This window comes from Xenopus laevis, chromosome 1L (assembly GCF_017654675.1).
Source record: "Xenopus laevis strain J_2021 chromosome 1L, Xenopus_laevis_v10.1, whole genome shotgun sequence".
Taxonomy (NCBI): domain Eukaryota; kingdom Metazoa; phylum Chordata; class Amphibia; order Anura; family Pipidae; genus Xenopus; species Xenopus laevis.
Window position 1 is genome coordinate 81,593,433 of NC_054371.1, and position 25,066 is coordinate 81,618,498.

Consider the following 25,066-nt stretch of genomic DNA (forward strand, 5'->3'; position numbering starts at 1 on the left):
CCAATGCCTAGAAAGAATCAGACATAAAAACAGCCCTAAATGTATTAGTATGTGGTGGCCATTTTGTGTTCTCTGCCACACAAGAACGCAAGTGTTAACCAACCCACATGGATATTCACAATTTTAGAGGCTAAAACTTTAGTTTCCATGCCGAATGCTTAAAAAAGCCACTGAGGGAGGCAAAGAGCCTTTACAGGCTGCAGACTCACACTTCTACAAGTAAGAGAGCACCTAATGCATTAATTGATTCCATTCTATTCTGTCTGGTTGCACACATAAGCATTCATATTTAAAGCTGGCCATAGATTTATACTTATGTCCAAAGAACGTTCTTTGCAATCTCCCAACCTACCACTAACCATTCATATTAAATAAAGTAGTAAAAAGAACAAATCAGACAAAGATTGTTATCATACGAAAGTTATGTCTGACAAATAATAATTAGTCACTTATTCATATCGTCAGATAGCAGTCAATACATGCAGAGATATTATCATTAGCCTACAGAAATCTTCTAACCTGTCCAATCGATTAAACGACAGATCACCATGGCACGAAGAAAGGTAGGTACACACAACAATTTGCAGTTCACTTTAATTTTTTAGCACATGGTTTTTTTTAGTTATTTAGCTTTTAATTCAGCAACTCTCCAGTTTGCAATTTCAGCAATCTGGTTGCTAGGGTCCAAATTACCCTAGCAACCATGCACTGATTTGAATAAGAGACTGTAATGTGAATAAGAAGAGGCCTGAATAGAAAGACGAGTAATAAAAAGTAGTAGTAACAATACATGTGTAGCTTTACAGAGCATTTATTTTGAGATGGGGTAGTGACCTCCATTTAAAAGCTGGAAAGAATCAGAAGAAAAAGCCAAATCAGTAAAAAAAAAAATATAAAAAAATAATAATGAAGACCAATTGAAACATTGCTTAGAATCGGCCATCCTATAACATACTAAAATTTAAATTAAAGACAAACCACCCCTTTAAGTTTTAACACAACATGATGCAGCCTTTGTATGTATTTGACATGCAATATACTGCAATAGAGAAAAAAAACACGTATAACAAACCGTTTGGACAAGTCTGATGTCCTTTGAGTATGAGTCCTAGGAACCAGGCCCGGACTGGCAATCTGTGGGTTCTGGCAAATGCCAGAGGGGCTGCTGTAAGATGCCATAGACACTCACTATTTAGTGGGCTGGTGGTGGGCTGTTTGGACCTCTCTGTGGCTTGTTGGGGCCTCTGGGTACCTGAAATGCCAGGGCCTATTTTGATTCTGAGTCCAGACCTGCTAGGAACAATAGGTTTGGTAGTCGTGTGTCAAATCCCTTTTTCTACTAATTATTACTAGATTGTACCCATTCTCAATAATACCTATACCCAAAAAAGTCTCTAAAAATTATTCACAGCAGATATTTTAAGAAACAACATTCCACCGGCTACTTCACTGCCCAGGAAATGTTGTGTGAAAATCTACAGAATGAATGAAATCTGTTATTATCCATTAGAGGGCAGTCTGTACACTCTCCAGTTCCTAAACTGAGGGAGAGTACGCGCATGTGCACTTCCCCCACTGTGGTTATAAAACTCCCGTATCCAGCACTGTGGGACTACTTTGCGCTCGAGTGCTTGCAGAGGAAGTTTGTGGTCAGATTCTGTTCCTGAGGTAAAGTTGTAAGACAGCTTTGATTGCTTGCTTTTACAGAAATACAATTTGTTAAAGTCATTTTAGCCCACAATGTTGCATGTTGTTTGCAGGGTGTAGTCATGCAGAGTGCACCATTTCATATTTACCAGTAATTAACTTTTGCAAGTTGGGTTAGTGCTTTATAAATTGTACATTATAATGCACACAATCATTTTACATTACTTAATAAGCATAGATAAAGCCAAACAGCATGCAGTTCATAAAACATGATTTAATATAATATGGTATTCCATATTAGGTTTATGACATAGGCTATTGTTTTCTTTTCTTTTATTTATAACAGATCATACAGTTGCTTAACAAACAGTGCAGCACAGCAACTTGCATTGCTTAGAAGTGTTTCTGCTCACCTTAGTGTACATGGAAAATACCTGGATCATTGTATATATGTGTCATACAGTATAGTTAGCTAAAGCAAAGCATGGATAGAGTTCTGTACTGAAGGTACTGTTTACTTCATAGCCTTAATTCATTCATTAATATCACAGAAGTAAACAGAACTGTACTGCTTTAGGGCAATGGCACACGGGGTGAATGGCACATCCACTCTCCAGATTTGGAATTTGGGAAATTGCTGGAAATAACCCCACTGCCCTTACACTATCACAGGTTTTAATGAAACTGGAAGCTGGAAAAGCTTCTTCCTTTATTATAGAGTGACAGTACTACTTAGTTAGCTTTTCATGCAATACAGACTTTATTGACTTATTGCCTTAATTTCCCCTTTGATTTCAGTTCCATAAAATTAGCCATGTGTAATGTACAGTAGTGTATTACTACACTTTACTGTCAGTTGATGTCTTACATTTTTGCACTTGGTTTCCTAACTGTACAAGGTCAGAGACACACATGTAGATTCCAAGAGATTAGTCGTTTGGCAAACAAATCATCTCTTCTTCAGGCGACAATCTCCCAGCACTGCCTTCCTGCTGGCTAGAATCTACATTGCCGGCAGTTTTCTGAAGTTGGCCAGAGTTTCCACATGAGGCAACTTCAGGCGACTTTGGAAAACGAAGCGATCTAAGAGCCATCCCGCCGGCGATTTCGATTCTAGCCTGCAGGAAGGCAGTTCGTGGAGATTAGTCACCCGAAGAAGAGGTGATTTGTCGCCTGCGACTAAATCTCCCCAAATCTCTGCCCTAACAGAGCCAGCAGCTCACTAGATTCCAATGTGTAAGATAAAATTGGAGGCTCTTTTATCTTAATATCACTCTTAATTACTCTAATCTTAAAGACTTCACCTTAACTTTAATCTTTGACCCTTAGCAATAGTTTATGTGCTATTACATAGTTAAGCATTTACTTGCACTTGTTTTACCTCTTGGGGCTGAAATGCAAATTTCATTTTCCAAAAGCTCTCTGTTCCTTATCTACAGTTTGAAATGTAAGTAGGGATAATGCATACTTATATTTTACTTTAGGTCAGGTCATCTGAAGACATACTTACACAACTAGGGCAAGCTGTGGAGCATATATTTTTTAAAAACAGAGAGGAATTCTTTAGAAAGATATTAATAAATATCTAGTCTATCATTTTTCTGTTCTTCAGGTTATCTGTTGTGCCATTTACCTATTTTGTCTCTCATTATAAAGATGGTACAGATTTTATTAATGCATCTGCAGAACATTCATTTTGGCGAGGAAAATAAGTGTTGCTGTGTGTGCCAGATGCATCAGTAAAACACATGTGTTGTGGGGAAGGGTGCAAGGTAAAAAAATATACCCCAGCCACCATGTTCACACTTGGCATAAGAGCTGTGGGTACCTGGAGTTGGCAAAAATGTTCTGACTGCTAATAAAGCCGCAATGACCAGCAACATATAGCTTTAAAATTGCTAAGCTTTGGCAGTGATGAAATACCTTGTATGTTGGGTTTTTTCAATTAACATGGCAAATACATTAGTATATTTAAAACCGAGGAGGTGGAGTCTGAGTTGGAGGTACCTTGAACTGAGGAGTTGGAGTCGAATGATTTATGTAGCGGCCCCACAGCCCTGATATGCACAATACCACATGGTAGGCGTCTGTGGGCGCATCAGTGCAAGGAGCTGCAATTTCCCCATAAATACATTGATGCTTGTGTTTGGCAGTGCTGTGTTTGAGGGGTGAGAGGCAGGGCTGATCCTATCAAATGTGGGGCCCAATTGGGACCATGTTGGCGGGGCCCCTAGACAAAGTGTTGCTGGCTACTGACACACCAAGTATTTAGGAAAATAAGGGCATATGATACAGGCACAAAATAGAAAGGAAAGGGGCAGACAAGGTAAGAGAGTGAGAGGGATGAAATAGGGGCACATAATAGGGGCACACAGGGTAAGAGAGAGAGGGAGGAAATAGGAGAGTGGACTGGGCCAATTAGTTTGGGGCAGGCTGGGCCGATTCAGCTTGGGAGCAGGCTTGGTTGGATTGGGGGCAGGCAGGGCCTATCAAGGTTGTAGGAAAGCTGGGCCTATGAGAGTTGGGGGCAGGCTAGACCTATGGAGTTGGGGGATAGGCTGGCTTATCAGAGTTGGGGGTGGGCTGGACCTATGGATTTGGGGATGGGCTGAACTCAGCATCATGTGCTGAGGGAAATATTATCTGTGGTGCGGGGCCCCCAGAGGTGCGGGGCCCAATTGGTCCAATAGGCCTAAGGCCGGCCCTGGTGGGAGGTGCACCTAGGTGACCCCCCTATTCATCCTCTAATTTGCGCATCATGTAGATTTGCAGGTGAGGGGACATTAGTGGGTGTAGGGTGCAATGAAGTCCAGGACATTGTTGCTTTGTATTTCCCCAGCACTGCACTCTGCACTGGATTAAAACTCCAACAAGTAGTGCACAGTGCAGGTAAGTCTCTCTTCCCACACCAACAGTTAGTCTGAAAACTCTCTCCCTTGTGTATGTGCCTCCTTAAAAAATGTGCAGCAAGGTTGGGAGTTGCAGTCGTTTGCTGCTTGAGGTCCTCTTATGTTTGATTGGTGACAGAGCATGCGCAGTTCAAGGAGGTACATTAAGACACACTTTTTGAGGAGGAGGTATCATCTCATTAACTTTAAATAGTTTAGATTTAAGTGTCTTTAACACTTTTTCCTTATTTTACATTTTCCTGGATTTTCAATAATGTTTCCGTGGTCCCCTGAAAAACCTAAAATTGGGATTCTTCTGTAAATTGCTTTCTATGAACTTCAAAAAAAAAAAAAAAAAGTTCTCACAGAACAAACTCTGATATGAAATGAAGTACTGGTGATCCCTTTCCCTGAGGCCCCTTCTATCTTTGTTATTTGCCAAAAAAACAGATGAGGAAATGAATCAGCAGTTTTGCACAATGCCTGTCGGTCATAAGAATTGTTTTTTTAAAAGGGTGGTCCACCTTTAGGTTAACTCTTAGTATGTTATAGAATGCCTAATTCTTAGCAACTTTTCAATTGGCCCATTATTTTTTCTTTTTAATAGTTTTTAAATTATTTTCCACCTTCTTCTGACACTTTACAGCTTTCAAATGGAGGTCACTGACCTCATCTAATAAGAAAAATTCTCTGTAAGGCTACACATTTATATTTATTGCTACTTTTCATTACTCATCTTTCTATGCAGGCCTCTCCTATTCATATTCCAGTCTCTTATTCAAATCTGGGCATGGTTGCTAGGGCAATTTGGACCCTAGCAACCAGATTGCTGAAATTGCAAACTGGAGAGCTGCTGTATAAAAAGCTAAATAACACAAAAAACACAAATAATAAAACATGAAAACTAATTGCATTATGTTTTTTATTTGCGTTCCTCCCGGCAGCCAAAAAGCCGTGGCTTTGAGAAATTAGAATTCTTGTTTATTATTCCTTTTTTATATTTAGGCTCTAACTGTTTATTTCCATGTCAGTCATTCACACCAAAGGCTGGTTGGCAGGGTAAATTGGACCCTAGCAACCAGGTATCTGCTGAAATTACAAGCTGGAGAGTTTATGAACGAAAAGCTAATTCATTTGAAAACCACAAAAATGATAAATGTAGACAAATTGCAAATTGTCTAACTATATCACCAGCTACATCATACTATGATGAAAGTTAAAGTGGGATTTACACTCCTATTTCAGTACTACTTAATTATGAAATCCCAATGCTGCAGAGTGAATTTAGAGAACTAATGGAATTCTTTCGTGAGATTTATCACAGCAAGTGGAAGGCTTAAATATTTGAAACATTTTCTCAGATCTTCAAAGATAAAGAGCTGTTAAAATATTTGAAACAGTCAGCAGTCAGTTTCTTGATCGAAACTAAGATAGAAATAATCCTCATTGGAGGCAAAACCAGCTTATTGGATTTATTAAATGTTTAAATGATTATCTAGTAGATTTAAGGTATTACGAAAAGATCCGTTATCTGCAAAAACCCAGGTCCCGAGCATTCTGGATAACAGATCTCATACATGTAATACAAACAACTAAATATTCCACTCCGTGACCTCTTTTTGATATTTTTCTCTCTTTAATGTCTCCTAGTTTGGGTAGGTCTTTATATTTCCTCATGTACAGAAAGGTGCTATAGACATATGTTAATGTCAATGTTGTCCAAGGGAGCCCAGTACTTTACAGCATGTTACACTAGGACAGATGTCATTTTTTTGTACCCTAGTGACGTTTATCATGGGTGCAATTGCATGCAGTCCTACCACTTACTACATGGCACGCAATTACACTGATGTAAGAGATTTACAGTATGTCCAGCTGGAGCCTAACAGTAATTACCTGTGTTTGCTATTCCCCATCAGCAACAGAAACATCTGTGGCCACAGTCATAGAAACAGCTGAAGGTTTACCCATTTCAAATTCCCTAAGCTGTCCCTAAAGCGTGCCTGGTTTACACACAGTTACATAGTTAATAGTTACATACTTAGGTTGGGTTGAAAAAAAAGACCAAAGTCCATTGCATTGTGTCAAGCTGAAATCTTTCTATGGTAAGGGGCAAGGGATGGAGTCACAAAGTTCTGCATTTCAGCCAAATACCAAAAGTTATGGATTTGGTGATTTCAGCTAGACACACTGTAAATCAGGTCTGAATTTATCTCAATATTTTCTGCTAGAAACTCCGATCAAATCCGCTCTGGTTTTTTTTTATTCTTATTTATTATTACATTTTCCCAAAAATTAGCTTTGCGGGAAAAAATCTGATTTTCACAATAGTTTCCGAATTTTCACTCGAAAACTCCAAAAACTTCGGGTTATTGCACGAAACCCAGCGTGCATCAAAAAACATTTCCCATTTTCAGATTCTGACTTTTCCATCCTCGGGGGTTAATAAATTCTAAAAACATGCGTTTTTTCATGATTTTTGCATTCAGAGTTTAGTAAATAACCCCCTAACAGAGGCAGTGAATAGCAATCCAAGAGGGCAATAGAAATCCCTTCTGACTCTATATCGCAGTGGCCACAAATGTTTGTGTTGCTAATGGTGACTAGGAAATGCTGGCAATTAACTGTTATCTCAATAAGAGCCCAGGGTTTTGCTCTTGAATCCTGCATAGGAGTTGGCTAATTACATGCATATTGTGCAGACTTAAAGAGGACCCGTCACCAAGACATAAAAAGCTGTATAATAAAAGTCCTTTTCAAGTTAAACATGAAATCCAAATAATTTTTTATTATTAAAGTGCTGTTGTAAACTCTTTTAAAAATCTCAGCTGTCAATCAATTATTGCCTGCCCTTCCTCTATGCCTTAGGCATGGGGATAGGCATGGTGCACAAAAACAATTCTGAGATGATACAAGACTTGCCTTAATAACAGTGTCCACAAAATGGCTCCTGCCTGCTTGTTATAATTATGAATTCCCAGACTGATGGAAACAAGATTCAATTAATTTATACAGTGTAAGTAAAGTTCATTTTGCTTGACTAACATAATAAAATAGAATTTGAAATACTTTTTATTTTGGGTGACAGGTCCCCTTTAAGCTGGCCATACATGTACTGATAATATGGTAACATCCTAACATTGTAAATTCTGTGCATTCTATTAAAAGTTGGAAACCATTTGATTTGCTGCTCTGGGTAATGGCACTGATGCAATTTAGCCACTGCATATGAGCCCGCTATGCACTTATAGCTGCTTATAGCTGGTAGCTAAATCACACACATATTAGATCCTGGGGTATATGATGAGCACTCCACATTGCAGACACGATAAGTGAACAGATATACCCACGTGACAGGTAGTAATTTGCCTGTGAGACAGAAAAGATTGTATAGGCTGTGTGTTTAGGCAGCCAAATAGGTTCCCTGTAGAACCTATACAATATAGATGAATTTTGTCTAGGCCAAAGATTTAAAGGGCAAAGAGCGCTGAATTCACTGGGGGTGCCAATGTTAGGTAACCCCTCCCCCAATAAATTCGGTGTAGTACGTTATTATTCTATCTAGAGACAACTGGCAAATACAGGAAAGATCGCTGTTTGGTGCTAGATAGTTCCACGGTGCGGATTTTTTTTTTCAAAGATGTAGATTATATTTACAGGGGGGTGTCTAGGACATTGTTACACCTCCGTAAATTTGGCTACCCTTGTCTTTTAAAAATACCTTTTAAATAAAGAAATAAGAACAAATGAAAGCAGAAAGAATGATACTATCTCTCATATAAGCTCTTCTAGAGACAAAGAACTGTGATAAGGCATGAGGGGATGTATACGAGGTGTTTCAGTTATACTGAACTATGGGAGCAGCCGAAGCTGACACCTAGGGGCAGATATGTCAAAGGTCGAATTTCGAAGTAATGGGAGTTCTTTTGAACTCCCATAACTTTGAAATTCGAATTAAAAAACGACCAACTGAAATGTATTAAAAAAATGAAAAAAGCTTTTTTTTTGCAGGTGAATAGGCTGTATTTGATCGTTCGAATCGAAGTAAGATCGAATTTGATCGAATTCGATTTGAAGTATTAAAAAAAAAAAGATTTCTCAAAGTCCACCAATTGACCCCATATAGGTTCTAGGAGGTCCCCCATAGGCTAAAACAGTAATTTGCCAGGTTTTAGATGACAAATGGTCAAAGTCGAAGAGTAAGTACATGATAAATTTCTATATTCGAATTTTCAAATTTTTTTCAAATTCAAATCGAATTTGGACTATTCCCTAGTCGAAATACACAAAAATAGCTCGAAATTTATGTATTTTCTTTGAATTTTAACTTCGACCATTGATAAATCTGCCCCCTAGCTAATAGTGTCTCTTATTTATAAATTAACGGCAGGGATGGAATGGTATTTTAAACTTGCTAAGCAAAGTATGTTTGTATGGACAGAGATCACCAGTCAGCCAAGATAACAAGATTAACCAGTCAGACAAGTTAACAATCATGTTAACTTTTAGTATGTTATAGAATGGTCTATTCTTGGCAACTTTTCAACTGGTCTTTGTTTTTTAAAATAGTTTTTGGATGGTTTGCCTTTCTCTTCTGACTCTTTCCAGCTATCAAATGGGGGTCACTGGCCCCAGCAGCCAAAATCAATTGCTGTGTGAGGCCCTATCAACCAGATAGCTGCTGGAACAAAAAGCTAAATCATTCAAAAACCGTGAATAATAAAAAAGGAAGACCAATTGCAAACTGTCTTAGAATAGCACTATCTACCTCATATTAAAAGTTAATTTAAAGGAGAACAGCCACCTTTTAACTGTTCAGCATGTCAGCTGCAGCACATCTCACAGGTTTCTTGGCAAGTGGCCTCTTTGAACACCCTGCATCATTTTAAGTTATGGCTACTGTTGTTGAAGCTATTAACATGTTTTCTGTGGGAGCACACAGTTATAATCAAAGATTGTGGCACACTGTGAAATAGAAATGGGCCTATGCTCCAGGACTGAGAAAGGAGCAGTTTTTAATGCAGAAGAATCATAGGCTGGTCTCATGATTATGGTAAAATATAAAATAGGCATCCAAATATGAAATACACTCATAGGCTGGGTGTCAATATTGTCAGATCATTGATAGAACCTGCTATTTAGCAAGTACGGAAGCAGCTCTTTCCTTCTGGCTGTTACAGTTCTAAAATCTCTTTTTGCAGAAAAGTGTTTCTTTGGAGACACTGCCTTTATATACAATTAACCCTGGAATAGTAACAGCACTGAGAGAGACATTTGCTAAGACTATGGTCCAAGTTTACTACAGGAATAAGGCCTGTTATCCAGAATGCTCAGGACCTGGCATTTTCCAAATAAGGGATCTTTCTGTAATTTGGATTGTCATACCTTAAGTCTACTATATAATCATGTAAACATTAAATAAACCCAATAGGCTGGTTTTCTTTTCAACAATTTTAATTGTATCTTAGTTGGGATCAGGTACAATTTACTGTTTTTGTTATTACAGAGAAAAAGGAAACATTTTTTTGAAAAATTGGGTTATTAAGTCTATGGGAGATGGCCTTCCCATCATTTTGAGCTTTCTGGATAACAGGTTTCCCCCGATAATGGATCCCATACCTGTATTAAACTGACAACTGTGTTTAAAAGGCTCAAAACTGAAAACTGAAAAGTTATTCTCAACCCTGCCTTATCATATGTCTTGCTGCTAAACTTTATATTACCTGAATTAATCATCATATTGACAGTTGTACGCTACCATTCTGCTTTGTATAGGCAACTGAGTCATAGCTGGCCTGAGCAAACTGACTTCATGCTGTGCCTCAGTAGAAGAAAATAGACATGGAACTATAGGGGACACATTCCTTACTTCAATGTTTTATTTTCTAGACTTGAGAGCATTTGCCAAAGAGATCCTAAATCCCCAGGGGGTTGCCAGCAGTATGGCAGTTAATGTAAAGGATCATTTTGTTCAGCCAACTCAGCACTGTAGGTCGCTTCCACAGCACTGAAAAACAGAACCAATAGCAATTAGTTGAAATGGTTGCTATGGGTTACTAGACTGGGCAAAAAACGTACTCATAATGCACAGCTCCTGTATTATCAGCATTGCATGTGCAGTTCCTATATTCTTTTGTGTAAACTTATCCAGGGAATTCCTGCACCACACTACAACATATATACAATTGTATGCATCAGAGCAATTATTAATTACAAAAGCATTGTATTAAATACAAAGCAAGGTAAGGAGCCCGAGAACGTTTGAACGGAGATTTCAGAAGCACTGAGAACTAACTATTGAAATGTAAATGGGCTAAAGGGCTGCTCTGGTGTTATCTGAAGGTGTGCATTGCTAATCTATGTGGGAGGGGCTGCACTGTTCTTGTTCCCTACTCCCCACACAGTGCAAGGATTTTACATTACTTACTGTGTGTAAGCATGGCTATGAATGCAGCAGTAATTGTGGAACCCCTTTACAATTATACTACAAATTATTACCCCTGACAACAGGTAAAATGGGACCACAATGGGAAAACTCCTCTTGCACGTGCACTATACCCCTGATACAATTATACCAAAACTCCACCTTTTAATTCAATCAAACTTCAGCCACTCCTGCACAAAGTGTCAGTTTGCATTGTAATTATAATACATGCATAACAAGCGGCATTTCACTGTGCAGCCATTATGTGATTGTGCCAGTGTGGGGTCCCCCTTTTGTCTCTCAGCTATATGTTCACAGTCATTGCTCACCACTCCTACTGCATATGAACGAGCTACAACTCTCAGTAACCTTAATCACCCAAAAAAACAGACATGACATTGTGAAGGGTATAAATAGCGTTCCTTTAAGGCGGAATACAATGCAATGATTTTGGAAGCAGCCGCCAGCAGGGGAACTGGTTTGGCAGTCATGTAGGTGTATAGTGCACGAAAATGGAGAGCTCAACCCAATCCCAAAATAAACTTTATGTAAGTCCAGGGTGCTTACCCGGAAGACCCTTCCCTTGCATAGGGGTCAGTGAGTATTAGCAAAAAATTCAGATGCACACCTGTTCGTTGAAATTGTGTCCAAAGGTGATTCATTTAAACCCATATATACATCACAAAAGGACCCTTTTGTGATGTATATATGGGGTTAAATAAATCACCTTTGGACACAATTCCAACAAACAGGTGTGCATCCGAATTTTTTGCTATGTAGGTGTAGCTGCGCTGAGGGCTGTGCACAGAGCAATCTCAGAGTGATGCATTCTGGGACTTATTAGTGGCAGGTAATTGCAAGCTCTCCCTGAGTAGTGGGCAAGTGTTTGCCCAGTGTTCATACTCTGTATGAATGCCAGTCTGTGGGAAACACAACTGAATTGTTGTACTAAATGACAGTGGGTGGGCTTATTTCTGGAGGCTGCAAATGACCAGCTCCATTGCACTCATATGTAGAAGCTGTATTAAAGAAGCAATTAGCAAATAATTTAGTGCCAAGCATGTTGAAAACTGAGCCTCCCAGCTAATTATATTGTTCCTGATCTGGTCACATTGTGCTATATATTGTATACTGTCCCCTTTAGCACAGTTCTTGTACGGGGCAAAGGTTCAGTCAGTGTCCCTGGAAATCATTAAAAGTAGGACTTGTGTGCCTTCCATACCTGAGTTACTCAGAGACATTCTGTATTTTGCAATATTACATCTCCCAACATAAATGCATACTGAAAACTTCAGCTCATCAACAATACATTGAATCGTCTAGCACAATTATTTCTTATTCATTGTTTATTTCTTATCCATTATCCACGTGATTTATACACTGCAGTAGAATCCCCATTTTACGTTTTTCAGGGGGTCAGAAAAAAATGGTGTAAAATCAGGGAAATGGTATTATGCATAATATATAGGTGGGACCACAAAATAACAATGTAAAATTAGGGAAAACTTAAAATCAGAGAATTTAAAATTGAGGTTCCACTGTAATTGCTCCTAAGTAAACATCACATATAAATGCATTTTATTGTGTAACAACCTTGAATTATAGTGGATATAACTGAGATTTTACTGGTTGATTTATATACATACTTAACTCTTTAAAGGTTCAATATAGTATATTTGTGACCAGGTGATAAAAAAAAGCTGACCTAGTATAGTTGTTTAACTGTTGCCTCAACCGAGTGAGTAGTGGGTAGGAGCAGCTTTGGCTGCAATTACAGCTGCGAGTATTTTGGGGTAAGTACATGCTAGCTTTGTACACTCGTCCGGAGACTTTGGCCTATTTTCCTTGGCTGATTTTCTCCATGCTGTTCAAGTTAGTCTGTAATATTTAAATACTGCCAGAGATTCTCAGTTGGACTGAGATCAGGGCTTTGATGGGGCCTTCACATGATATTCACCTTTTTGTTCTTGAGCCAATCCAGTTGTACTTTGGCCTTTTGTTTGGGATCATTGTCCTAAAATATGAACGTTATCATCAAACTGAGTTTTTATTGGGCTGAAACTACAGTATTTTACATTATTTTACCTGTATCTTGCACCAGACCCTGCTGATAAAAAGCAGCCCAACAGCACACTGATGGGGGAAAGTCTAAGCAAATTATTAATGAGCTTGTAAACAGAATAACCATCCAATAAAAAATAAGCTATAAAACTGCCCTAAGTCAGCCCACCTTCTTTTATGTCTTTCACAGTGGGGTTGTTCACCTTCAAACAACTTTTTTTCAGTTCACTTGGTTTCAGATAGTTCACCAGAAAAAAATACTTTTTTTTTCAACTACTATCTATTTTCTATTTGTGACCGTTATCCTAATATTGAAGTGTAAAGTTTTATTTCACCTTCTAAAGCTGACTCTTTAAAGGGGTTGTTCACCTTTGAGATAACTTTAAGTATGACGTAGAGAGTGATATTCTGAGACAATTTGCAGTTTGTTTTAATTTTTTATTATTTGTGGTTTTTGAGTTATTTAGCTTTTTATTCAGCAGCCCTTCAATTTGCATTTTAAGCAATCTGGTAACTAGGGTCCAGATAACCCTAGCCACCATGCACTGATTTAAATAAGAGACTGGAATATGAATAGGAGAGGCCTGAATAGGAAGATGAGTAATACAAATTAGCAATAACAATAAATTTGTAGCCTTACAGAGCATTTGTTTTTTGGAAGGAGTCAGCGACACCCATTTGAAAGCTGCAAAGAGACAGAGGAAAAAGGCAAATAACTATAAAACTATAAGAAATAAATAATGAAAAACAATTGAAAAGTTGCGTAGAATTGGCCTTTCTATAACATATTAAAAGGTGAACCACCCCTTTAACTGTTCTAAATGAATTCTGAGCAGAATCTCTGAGTTTCATTACAGGCAGCTGTTAGAATTGATAAAAAGAGTTGTTAATATTTCACAGATACTACTTTGAATGTATCAACTAATTGTATCAACTAAATGTATCAAATTGTAACAATTCAAAATGCTCCTGGATCACTGAGCTGCCAGACTAAAACACTAGAGACAGGAACATTAAACTTTAAACTTCAATTTTAGGAAAATGGTAAAAAATTAAAGATGAAAAGCAATTGGAAAAAGTTTTGAAAACAACTCAACTTAGGGGCAGATGTATGAAGGGTCGAATATCGAGGGTTAATTAACCCTCGATATTCGACTAGGAACTAAAATTAGATTTAGCGCAAATCCTGCGATCGAACGATCTAAGGATTATTCGTTCGATCGAACGATTAAATCCTTCGAATCGGTCGATTTGAAGGATTTTAATACAACGATCGAAGGAATATCCTTCGATCAAAAAATCTCAGGCAAGCCTATGGGGACCTTCCCCATAGGCTAACATTGACTTCGGTAGCTTTTAGCTGCCGAAGTAGGGGGTCGAAGTTTTTCTTAAAGAGACAGTACTTCGACTATCGAATGGTCGAATAGTCGAACGATTTTTAGTTCGAATCGTTCGATTCGAAGGTCGAAGTAGCCCATTCGATGGTCGAAGTAGCCCAAAAAACACTTCGAAATTCGAAGTTTTTTTAATTCGAATCCTTCACTCGAGCTTTGTAAATGTGCCCCTTAGTGTTTGGAAGGTGAACATCCCCCTTTAAACACAAGTAAAACTAGAGTCAGTGTGGGGTGCCAAACTGTTGCCGTGTGCGCAGATTAGGCTGAAGTCTATTAACCGCCAGTTCTGGTATTTGAACTGCTTCTAATTCTATGGGAGGTGGCAGGAGATTTCAGGTGTTTTTCCTTTCACTGAAATATGTGGCTGCCAAAATGCCTGAGTATACAGGCTTTCCCCTTCACAGTCACATAATATCTGATCTTACATGCTGTGGTGCTGACATGTTCCATGCAGACTGGAAACATTTAAATGCAGCTTTTTGGTGGGGCATCTGTTTGGGTGAATGATGGTAAATTTATTCATGAAACTTTTTATGACCATTTGCTGATCTGTTCTCAGGCAAGAATGGTATACCTACATCCCATGTAAGTGTCCGAGCCACCTGCAGATGGACCTGTATTCATTTACACCTCTTCTTTACATGACCACGTGTAATACACAACACTGCTTATTATATTGGCTCCTTTAAATCCTGTGAATGTGAAAGTATTCCGGGTCTTAGCATTCAAACCATTAATCACTACCTGTTGGAGCTTTAATATATCAAAACAGTAATAGAGAGTACCAGGTTAGCAACTAGCTAATATTTCAGCTTTCTAGTACAGGTATGGGATACGTTATCTGGAAACCCGTAATCCAGAAAGCTCTGAATATCGGAATGACTATCTCCCATAGACTTCATTATTTCCAAATAATCCAAATTTTAAAAAATTATTTCCTTTTTTCTCTGTAATAAAAACACAGTGCCTTGTACATGATCCCATCTAAGATACAATACTCCATATTGGAGGTAATACAATTACTATTGGGTTCATTTAATATTTAAATTATTATTAAGTAGACTTAAGGTAAGCCGATCCAAATTATGGAAAGATCCCTTATCCGGAAAACCTCAGGTCCTAAGCATTCTGTATAACCGGTTCCATACCTGTAGTTTTCCACATTTGCAGCACTGCCCTGCATATGAAACAGATACTTTCTTGGCCAGACTCCTCCCTGCAAACATGCAGAATTTCCAAAATCTCCCTTATGTGCATCATAGCATTCTTGTGCTAGAGAGTGATCTCTTGGATCCGCATTAGGTGTGTAATTCAAAAATAACGAGCTGGCACTCTCTCCTCAGAAAACATATATACAATACCAATGTTGTGGCAGTTGTTGCAATGATGTGACAGCACCAGCATGACGAGTGTTTCTTGCACATTCACCTGTTGTTTTGGTTCTTTGAAATAGAAAACAAAGCAACAGTGTTTGTGTAAGATTTATCAAGGCACGGTAACTGGTCTGTTGTATGTGTAAATCAGACTACAGATAATGCTGCGCACGTGTGTGTAGATCACACTACATATGATGCAACTTTTTCCTCTCTGATTGCAGTGAATAATCATGCCCAGCTACAAGCTTATCTACTTTAACCTTGAAGGAAGAGGAGAGATCCTTCGCTACTTATTTTCTTATTCAAACATTGAATTTGAAGACCGCAGACTTGAATTTGCTGATTGGCCCGCGCTTAAACCATGTAAGTATAAAAGTTTATTTACTGTAACTAATAAAATGCTTACTAGGTATCTGGAAGTGAGAAATTTCCGGGTATGTACCTGAACCTAACCTGTGCCCATCCTGCTATGAATTAGTCAGGCCAGATCCCACAACCTACACATATCAGCAGAGGTGGTGGGGACTAGTATGAAGAATAGTATAGTATGTGCCCATAGGGAGTTCTACTACTTCTTCCTAATTGGAAGCAAATCCAGCCTATTGGGTTTATTTAATGTTTCCAAGATTTTCTAGTAGACTTAAGGTGAAAAGAGTAAAGACCAAAGTTAAGATAAAAAATTCAAATAACTTATTGGGACATACAGATGAACGCCTAAAGCGTTTTGTACCTATGAGTAAGTGACCCAGCAGGCACGAAACGCGTTAGGCATTCATCTGTATGTCCCAATATATGATTTGAAATTTTTATCTTAACTTTGGTCTTTACTCTTCACACCTTAAGTCTACTAGAAAATCTTGGAAACATTAAATAAATGTTTTTTTTGGGCTGGGGTGAACTGTGAGTATCTTTCACCCCTCATTCATTATTTTTTGATACTTTTTTCTGATTAATAATTACAGGCATTGCGCACCAATTTCTTAATATTTTGATTAAGGGGTGAAGATCCAAACTATAGAAAGATCCATTATCCAGAAAACCCCAGGTCTTGAGCATTCTGGATCACAGGTCCCATACCTGTATATATATATATATATATATATATATATATATATATATATATATATATATATATATATATATATATATATATATATATATATATATATATATATATATATATATATATATATATATATATATATATATTGCAACTAATACATTACTCAGTGTTATTGTGTAGAAGTGAATATCAATACCAATCTCACTACTTTCCAATTGTCTCCTGTTGAATGAAATCAAGTTGAGGGCACCTTCATATCAATTAGATTTTGACAGTAGTAAATGATTCATAGATTAAAATGTGCATAAACCCTGACCCAGACTCTAATATTGTGACATACTGTATCACATACTCCTGTATTGTTTAAGTCTAGACCTTGATTTAATTATTAATTCATTAGAAAAGTCTAAAGGTGAACCAATATTTAATTTTTTTTTTATACTTAGGGCAATGGTACATAAGGCAAGTTTGGGTGTTTTGCTAAAAATATCTGAAATAGCTGCAGGTGAAAGCAGCATTCCACAGGCAGTTCTTTTCTGAAAAGTATCAGCCTGTGTTTTAAGTGAGACATTGAGTACCTGCACTTTCAGGCAGGCGAATAAGCTACAAACTTGGTCCGGTCGGGCTTGTTTACTTTTAAAGGGGAGGTTCACTTTTAATATGTTATAGCTCACAGCTGCAAAATACTGTATGTTGGCGCTATATAAATACATAGAGAGGTGCTGAGCAAAAAGTTAAATATTTCAAAAACCACAAAATACAAACTGGGGCAATGTCACTTTGTTGATAGCGACACACTCATAGCAGGAGATTGTATGGGGCATTTGTGAGCAGCTAAGGGGGACTAGCAATTTGTAGAGAGTTTGCATTATCTGGGAAAGAAGAGACTGGGAAAAACCAGTGACCTTGTCCCACCCCAGCTCATGTCCTTCCCTGTTAGAAAGTTTGTAGAAGTTTTCACTTATACCATCCGGGAAGCTTCATTTTCCCAGCAACTGTGCAGACGTATATCCTGCATAACAGACTGAATATTCCGCAGTATTTGTAACACTGTAATACTGTAATCTATCAAGGTTAAACCTAGAGAAACCGAGCTGCAAGCCCGTTTCTGGAGCGGAATCTGTAAGATTGATCTGGCTACTTCTACTGTTTTATTTCACAATATTACTATGTAATTATTTCATGCTGGAGGTGCCAGGGCCACATTCATACACTGAATAAATTAAAAAACTGTATTGTTCAGCTCAACAGGCTTTACAATCATGTTTCTAATTTCAAATATTTACAGAATGGATAAACGAAACGTCGATGGTCACAGTACGGCACGCCAGTCTGTACAATCATTAACAATTACTTAATCTTAATTATTCATTCATGGAAGGAAAAACACAGTTGCATGCGTCGGGTTACTGGGCTAGTGCCTGTACAGTGAACTCTACTGAGATTCCCTAGTTACATGACTGGTCAATGCCACAAGACCTATGGCAAACATAAGTTTTACTGATGCTCATTGTGCAATCACCCAGGGCCGCTGTTAGAAATCACAGGGCTCCACCCACCCTGGCCCCAAGCCACGCCCAGGCCCGGACTGGCAATCTGTGGGTTCTGGCAAATGCCAGAGGGGCTGCTATAAGGTCCCATAGAAAGTCAGTATTTAGTGGGCTGGTGGGGTCTGTTTGGGCCTCTTTGTGGGCTGATTGGGCCTCTGTGTACCTGAAATGCCAGGGCCTTTTTTAATTCTCAGTCCGGGCCTGGCCACGCCCCAGATCTCATCCATCCATATCACAGTTAGAAGACCACACAGACATCAGTGCTTAAAAAGGTAACCCCCCCCCCACACACACAAGTTATAAAAAAAGCTATTGGGGACTAGATCCCCCCTATAAGTTAAAAAAAAATATTGGCGCCAGGGCCCCCCTTAAAAAAATTGGGTCCCCAATTGGTGGCAGGGGCCTATAGAGTATTAGAACAATACATTAGTGGCCACGGGATTAAAAAATATAAAAAAACACACATTGGTGTTTGGAGGAACTGAACTCGTGGCTTCAAGACTTCAATTTTGCCTCCTTTCGTGACTTTGGGTCTTTTGCCTCTTCAGGACTTTTTGGCTTTTTTCGTGACTTCGGCTGTTTTCATGACTTTGGGTCTTTTCGCCGCTTCGGGACTTTGGCTTCATCTATTTATATGGCTTAGGGTCTTTTCGCTGCTTCGGGACTTTGGCTGTTTGGCTTTCTCAGCACATCGGAAGCACGGCTTTCGGCGCTGTCAAGGGGGGCCCGGCTCTTTCGAAAACTTCAGCACTGCCAGGCCCCCATTCAGGCCTGGCAGTGCTGCACTTGTGCCCCCCTGATGGCGGCCCTGATCCACCTGACCCCACTACTAATAATACGAAACTGTAAGAGCCATGTGAAGCACATGGTGTGCTTTTTAAATTTTACATTTCAGGAGGCTGCATTTGTATATAGAATATATAGGCATATATGATACACCAAATAAAGACCTAGGCTATTACTAAAGACTGACATGCAGTTAGTGTAAATATTTCAATCCAATAAATACATATATATTCTGGAGTTATTTATTATTCAATCAAGGAGACAGATCAATCAAGGAGTCATTCAGTTGTTCTTTTCCATTCTGAAGTGCTTCTGTGGCCCATTCTTTTCAGCAAGATAACTAGTCCCTTAGTTCTTAGAGGAAATCTTGTCTAGGGACCTTGTCTAGTCTGTGACTAGGGGTATATTAATCAAAGAGTGAAGTTAGAGATCACCACAGTCCTCTAGAGTGAAATTCTGCCACTCTCCATTCATTTCTATAGGATTTTTAAAAAGAGTATTTATCAATTGGTGAAAGTGCATCCTTTGATAAATACGCCTTTCAAAATCCCATAGAAATGAACGGAGAGAGGCGGAATTTCACTCTAGAGGACTGTGGTGATCTCTAACTTCACTCTTTGATAAATATACACCTAGTAATCTAGCATCTGATCTAGAGAATTTAAACGTACTGTTGAGCTACTAGTAAAACTGTGATTCAACTCATGTAAAAGAAGTGACCAATAACAACTGTAGACTATAATGCTGTATCTGTCTTTTTTTCATCTTGCAGCAATTCCGTATGGGCAGCTCCCAGTTGTAGAAATTGATGGGGTCATCTTTAACCAGAGCCTCGCTATTGGACGCTACTTGGCTAAAAAAGCAGGTAGGAAATAAAGGATTTCCCTTTTTTCAAGCTGCCATAGCTTGCTTCTTTCAAGTATCTTGTTAGATACCACATATTCTCGCTTTGCATTAGCTATAACTATCACTGATTTGTGAGATGCCTAGAATTTAGCAATAGATCTTATCAAAAATGATATACAGGTATAGGATCCATTATCCAGAAATCCCTGAATTACGGAAAGGTCGTCTCCCATAGACTCCATTTTATCCAAATAATCAAATTTTAATAATAATAAAACAGTACCTTGTACTTGATCCAAACTAAGATATAATTAATCCTTATTGGAGGCAAAACCAACCTGTTGGATTAATTTGACATTTACATGCTAGTAGAATTAAGGTATGAAAATCCAGAAAGCCCCAGGTCCCAGGCATTCTGGATAACAGTTCCAATCCTGTACAAATAAACAAGTTGCAAATTGTCTCCTTATATCACTCCATAGTAAATCTTAAAGGGGAACTCTGGCTTCCAAACCAAAATTTGATAAAGAGGCCCACATAGCACAGGAACCCCTAATATACCCATCACAGTTGTTTCTTTGAAAAGTATTAATAAATGCCATTTTCTATGATGAAATCCAGCTGTTTCACAGTTCTCTTTCTGCATCATTTAAAATCCTGGAAGGGAAGGAGGGACTAAATACCGATGTTACAAATTGTAACAACTATTCCGCAGCTTACAGACAGCATGCAGGAACTACATAACCCACAATGCATTGCACTGTGATGTTCTGTTCCTTATTGAAATCACATGTGCAGGGAATTGTGGGGTATGGAGGATGCAGGCTGAGGACTGGTGGCTGTTGATACAAAGTAACAGTAGTCAGTCAGCTCAGCAAAGTAGTCAGACAGATCAGCAGGAGAGCAGGGGACTAGGCTTAGGGAACTGTTCCAAATCATTAAATATCATGAAAATTCTGCATATTGTTTAATTGATGTATATTGCAAAGTTGCTTAAAATCAAGTTTACTTTTCAAAAGTTATGGTTTTGTGGAGTTCCCCTTTAAGGGGAACCTGTCTTTTAATATTTTAAATAAAAACCTCCCTTTTAGTCTGGCTACAAGCATTTTAACATTCTGCCGGATTTCTGTAGATTGCTTCCTTTTGACAACTAAATATCCTTATGTGCCAAATAAATAGGAGGGGAAGGGTATAGTGTAAGTAGAGCTTGTGTGGATAGTGGTCCTGTGCTTGTTAAAAGTTGCCAGCCCTCCTTGCCTTCGGGGTTCCTAGAGGGCCTATCTCTGGGTAGATCACATTGCTCATTGTGCAGGGGACAAAATACAGAAAAAAACATTGTTTTTTAGGGATGCAACAAATCCAGCATTTGGTTTGGGAATCGGCCAGGATTCAGTCGAATCCTTCTGCCCGGCTGAACCTAATCCTAATTTACATATGCAAATTAGGGACGGGGAGGGAAATTGCGTGCCTTTTTATCACAAAATAAGAAAGTAAAAAATGTTTTCCCCTTCCGACCCCTTATTTGCATATGCAAATTCGGTTCGGCCGAATCTTTCGGAAGGATTTGGAGGTTTGGCCAAATCCAAAATAATGGATTCGGTGCATCCCTAATTGTTCTTATTATAATTATTCCTTTCACAGACCATTAATCTTTTCTTTGTTTTTTCCTTGTTTAGGATTGATCGGAAAAAATGATTTGGATGAAATCCGCGTCGATGCCATAATAGATACCATTGATGACTTTTTCTCAAAGTTCCCTTGGATGGACACTGATAAAGCCAAAAAGGTTTCACATTATACTTGCATGTAAAAATTGTGATGGGATTACATGTAGAAATTATCATGAAAAAAGTGAAATTGTTGGCACTGTCTCGAGTTATGGGTTTATCCACCTGTAACTAGACTGTTTTTATTATACAATATTGCCTTTACCCTGCTATAGAATTCCTTTGGCAATGCATCAGCTAATCAGTATTGGTTGCAAACCTTATCCTTGTTGCTGCCATGCTCCTTAAAGGGAGCATATTGCAGCGCTGTTTCAAAATGAATCAGTTAAAAGTGCTGCTCCAGCAGAATTCTGCACTGAAATCCATTTCTCCAAAGAGCAAAGTGATTTTTTTTAATCTAATTTTGAAATCTGACATGGGGCTAGACATATTGTCAATTTCCCAGCTGCCCCAAGTCATGTGATTTGTGCTCTGATAAACTTCAGTCACTCTTTACTGCAAGTTGGAGTGATATCACCCCCTCCCTTTCCCCCCAGCAGCCAAACAGAACAATGGGAAGGTAATCAGCTCCCTAACACAAGATAACAGCTGCCTGGTAGATAAAAGAACATCACATCAGAAATCCATGTCCCACTGCGACACATTCAGTTACATTGAGTAGGAGAAACAACAGCCTGCCAGAAAACAGTTCCATCCTAAAGTGCTGGCTCTTTCTGAAAACACATGACCAGGCAAAATGACCTGTGATGGCTGCCTACACACCAATATTCTAAATTAAAAAAAAAATACACTTGTTGATTCAGGAACGAAATTTTATATTGTAGATTGAATTATTTGCAGTGTAAATAGTGTAATTTAGAAATAAAAACTACATCATAAAAATCATGAAAGAATCCCTTTAAGTTGCTGAATTGGCTCCCTAGACTGACCTGCACTTCAGTTTTGAGGCTTCCAGTGCATCTATTATTTAAACTCTGTTCTTACTTCACACCTGCCATTCCTTATCTTGTTACCTGCACAGGACTGAATTATTCTCACTCCCTGTGGGATCACTCCTACTTTGGTATAGGATTCAATGCTAAAGATATTTCATTTCTGTAATTGTTCGTTCAGGAACATTTCATGTTTGTAACAAAGAGATGACAATCAAACAGTTGGGGAAGAAACATGCACTGAACATCTCATATTTCCAGTTGTACTTCTATGTGACTACTCTTATAACAGCTTCATGGTAATAAGTTAATAGGGGAAGGTTGTGCCAAAAGCATTCATAGATATGGGGGTTGGGCATTTCTGTACAGGAGCTTTAGTATTTTGCAGATATTTGCTGCATCGTTAAAGGGCAATCTATTTTGTATTCCACATAAAAAGCCTACTACGAATACGTTATTTAGTGACCCTCTATTGCATTCATTTTCATCCAGTTTAACTGTGTTTCGCTGACTACTTGAAAAAGATTTACCCATAAAGCTGCGATCTTTACTAACACCAAGTGTGCCTGCTATAGACATAATTAATAGACATGGAGGAATTAGGAGGAAGGCTGAATTCGTGAGGCTCATCATATGCTCTGTTTCTTTAGAAAAGTGTTGTGAATCAATTCTGTTTTGCTTTTCAGGAATTCATGGATAAGTCGGGTATACAGTTGCTGGCTTACTTGGAAAAAACTCTAGGAAATAACTCCTGGTTTGTTGGTGACTCCGTAAGTGTTTAACTTCTCCTTTAACAATGCAAAATCTGATGCAAAATATTAGACTCTGGACACAGCAAATGTGCAGAGAATCTAAGGGAATCGTTTCTTTTTCACCATCAGTTATGATCCGGATATTCCCAGATTCCTATATTCACTCATAGGATTTTTAAGTACATATTTATAAAGAGTAAAGTGAGTTGTGCCCAGGGCATTCCCTCTCCTCTGTTTACCCCCCTAGTTTCAGTCTTATCAGGAGGATTGTCTCGATACTTTTTGGCAATATAGGGGCCTATTTTATCATGCGGTGTAAAACTGGAGGAAAACATCACCAATGATATTGCCCATAGCAACGAATCAGCAATTAGATTAACAGTCACCTACAAGCAAGATTTGATTGGTTACTCTGGACATCACTGCTATTGGCTTACTCCAATAGGCCCCATATTGTAAGATAAGAGATATAAGGGTTGGGGCAGAGTTGTGAGCTGCTTTGAATGTTCATTTGGATTTTATGTAGAAGTGTGGGTAGGCAGAGTGGTGATTAGGGATGCACTGAATCCAGGATAAGGCCTTTTTCAGCAGGATTAGGATTCAGCCGAATCCTTCTGCATGGCTAAACCGAATATAAATCCTAATTTGCATATGCAAATTAGGGGCGGGAGGGAAATTGTGAGACATTTTGTCACAAAACAAGGAAGTAAAAATTGTATTCCCCTTAATTAGGATTCGGTTCTCTGCCAAATCCAAAATAGTGGATTCGGTGCATCCCTACTTCAATTTATCATCCATGTTATCCCCATTATGTGTGAAGCAATAAGTTAAATAGGGGAAAGTTGTGTGATGCACTTGTTTTTCTCTCCTATAGGTCACCTGGGCTGACTTTTACTGGGACACCTGCGCCGATTGTTTTGAAAACTACTTACCCGGCTTTGCTAAAGACTACCCAAAGCTGCTGGCTCTGCAGGAGAGAGTTAAAGCCATTCCTGCTATTGCCTCATGGATTAAGAAGAGGCCCAAAAAAACCTAGTAATGCACTTCAGAGACATTTCGAAGTCACATCAAAGCACTTCTTTACCTCTCTGATGTAGAAATAATGTATTCTGTGCAAGCGTAGGGTTTACTATCTGGCCAAGTACAATGCTTACACTGCATCTCTGTCCTCAATAAAGAATTTCACCAGGAAAACTGGTCTATTGATTCAGTCTGAGCTATGCACTGTAAATTGTTTTAGAATATCAGTCCCTACTAAACATGAATCTCAAAGGTGAACGACCCCTTTAACTTCTATAGATTACAAAGGAAACCCCCACCATTGCTTTAAGGTTCACATGATCCATGATAAAAGGTCTCCTTGAACAGGTGCATGTTCTATGGTTTGGACTTGTCTGTGTGCAGCATAAGAGTTCCACTGAAATACTGGCTCCCAAAACCAGGAACATTTGTATCTCGGGAGGCAGTTTACAGCGTTGGATAGAATTATGTCCAGGGGCGCAGACTGGTATTTGTGGTAAACGACTATTCCTCTTTAATTGCTAAATAATAACCTCACCGGTCAATCAGGGAATAGACAGGGGCAACTCATAACCCTAAATAGCAAAAAGTGTGCCTGTG

General features: G+C 38.6%; 1 protein-coding gene across 2 annotated transcripts; it reads left to right on the forward strand.

Annotated features, from left to right (window-relative positions):
- Window positions 1-1,561: 1,561 nt before the first annotated feature.
- hpgds.L (hematopoietic prostaglandin D synthase L homeolog) lies at window positions 1,562-24,640 on the forward strand. 2 transcript variants are annotated; one of them, XM_018242665.2, is made up of 6 exons: window positions 1,562-1,668; window positions 16,012-16,153; window positions 19,962-20,054; window positions 21,712-21,821; window positions 23,381-23,464; window positions 24,321-24,640. In XM_018242665.2, the coding sequence occupies exons 2-6, from the start codon at window positions 16,021-16,023 to the stop codon at window positions 24,480-24,482; spliced, it is 582 nt and encodes a 193-aa protein (XP_018098154.1). In that variant the 5' UTR covers window positions 1,562-1,668; window positions 16,012-16,020; the 3' UTR covers window positions 24,483-24,640.
- Window positions 24,641-25,066: the final 426 nt, after the last annotated feature.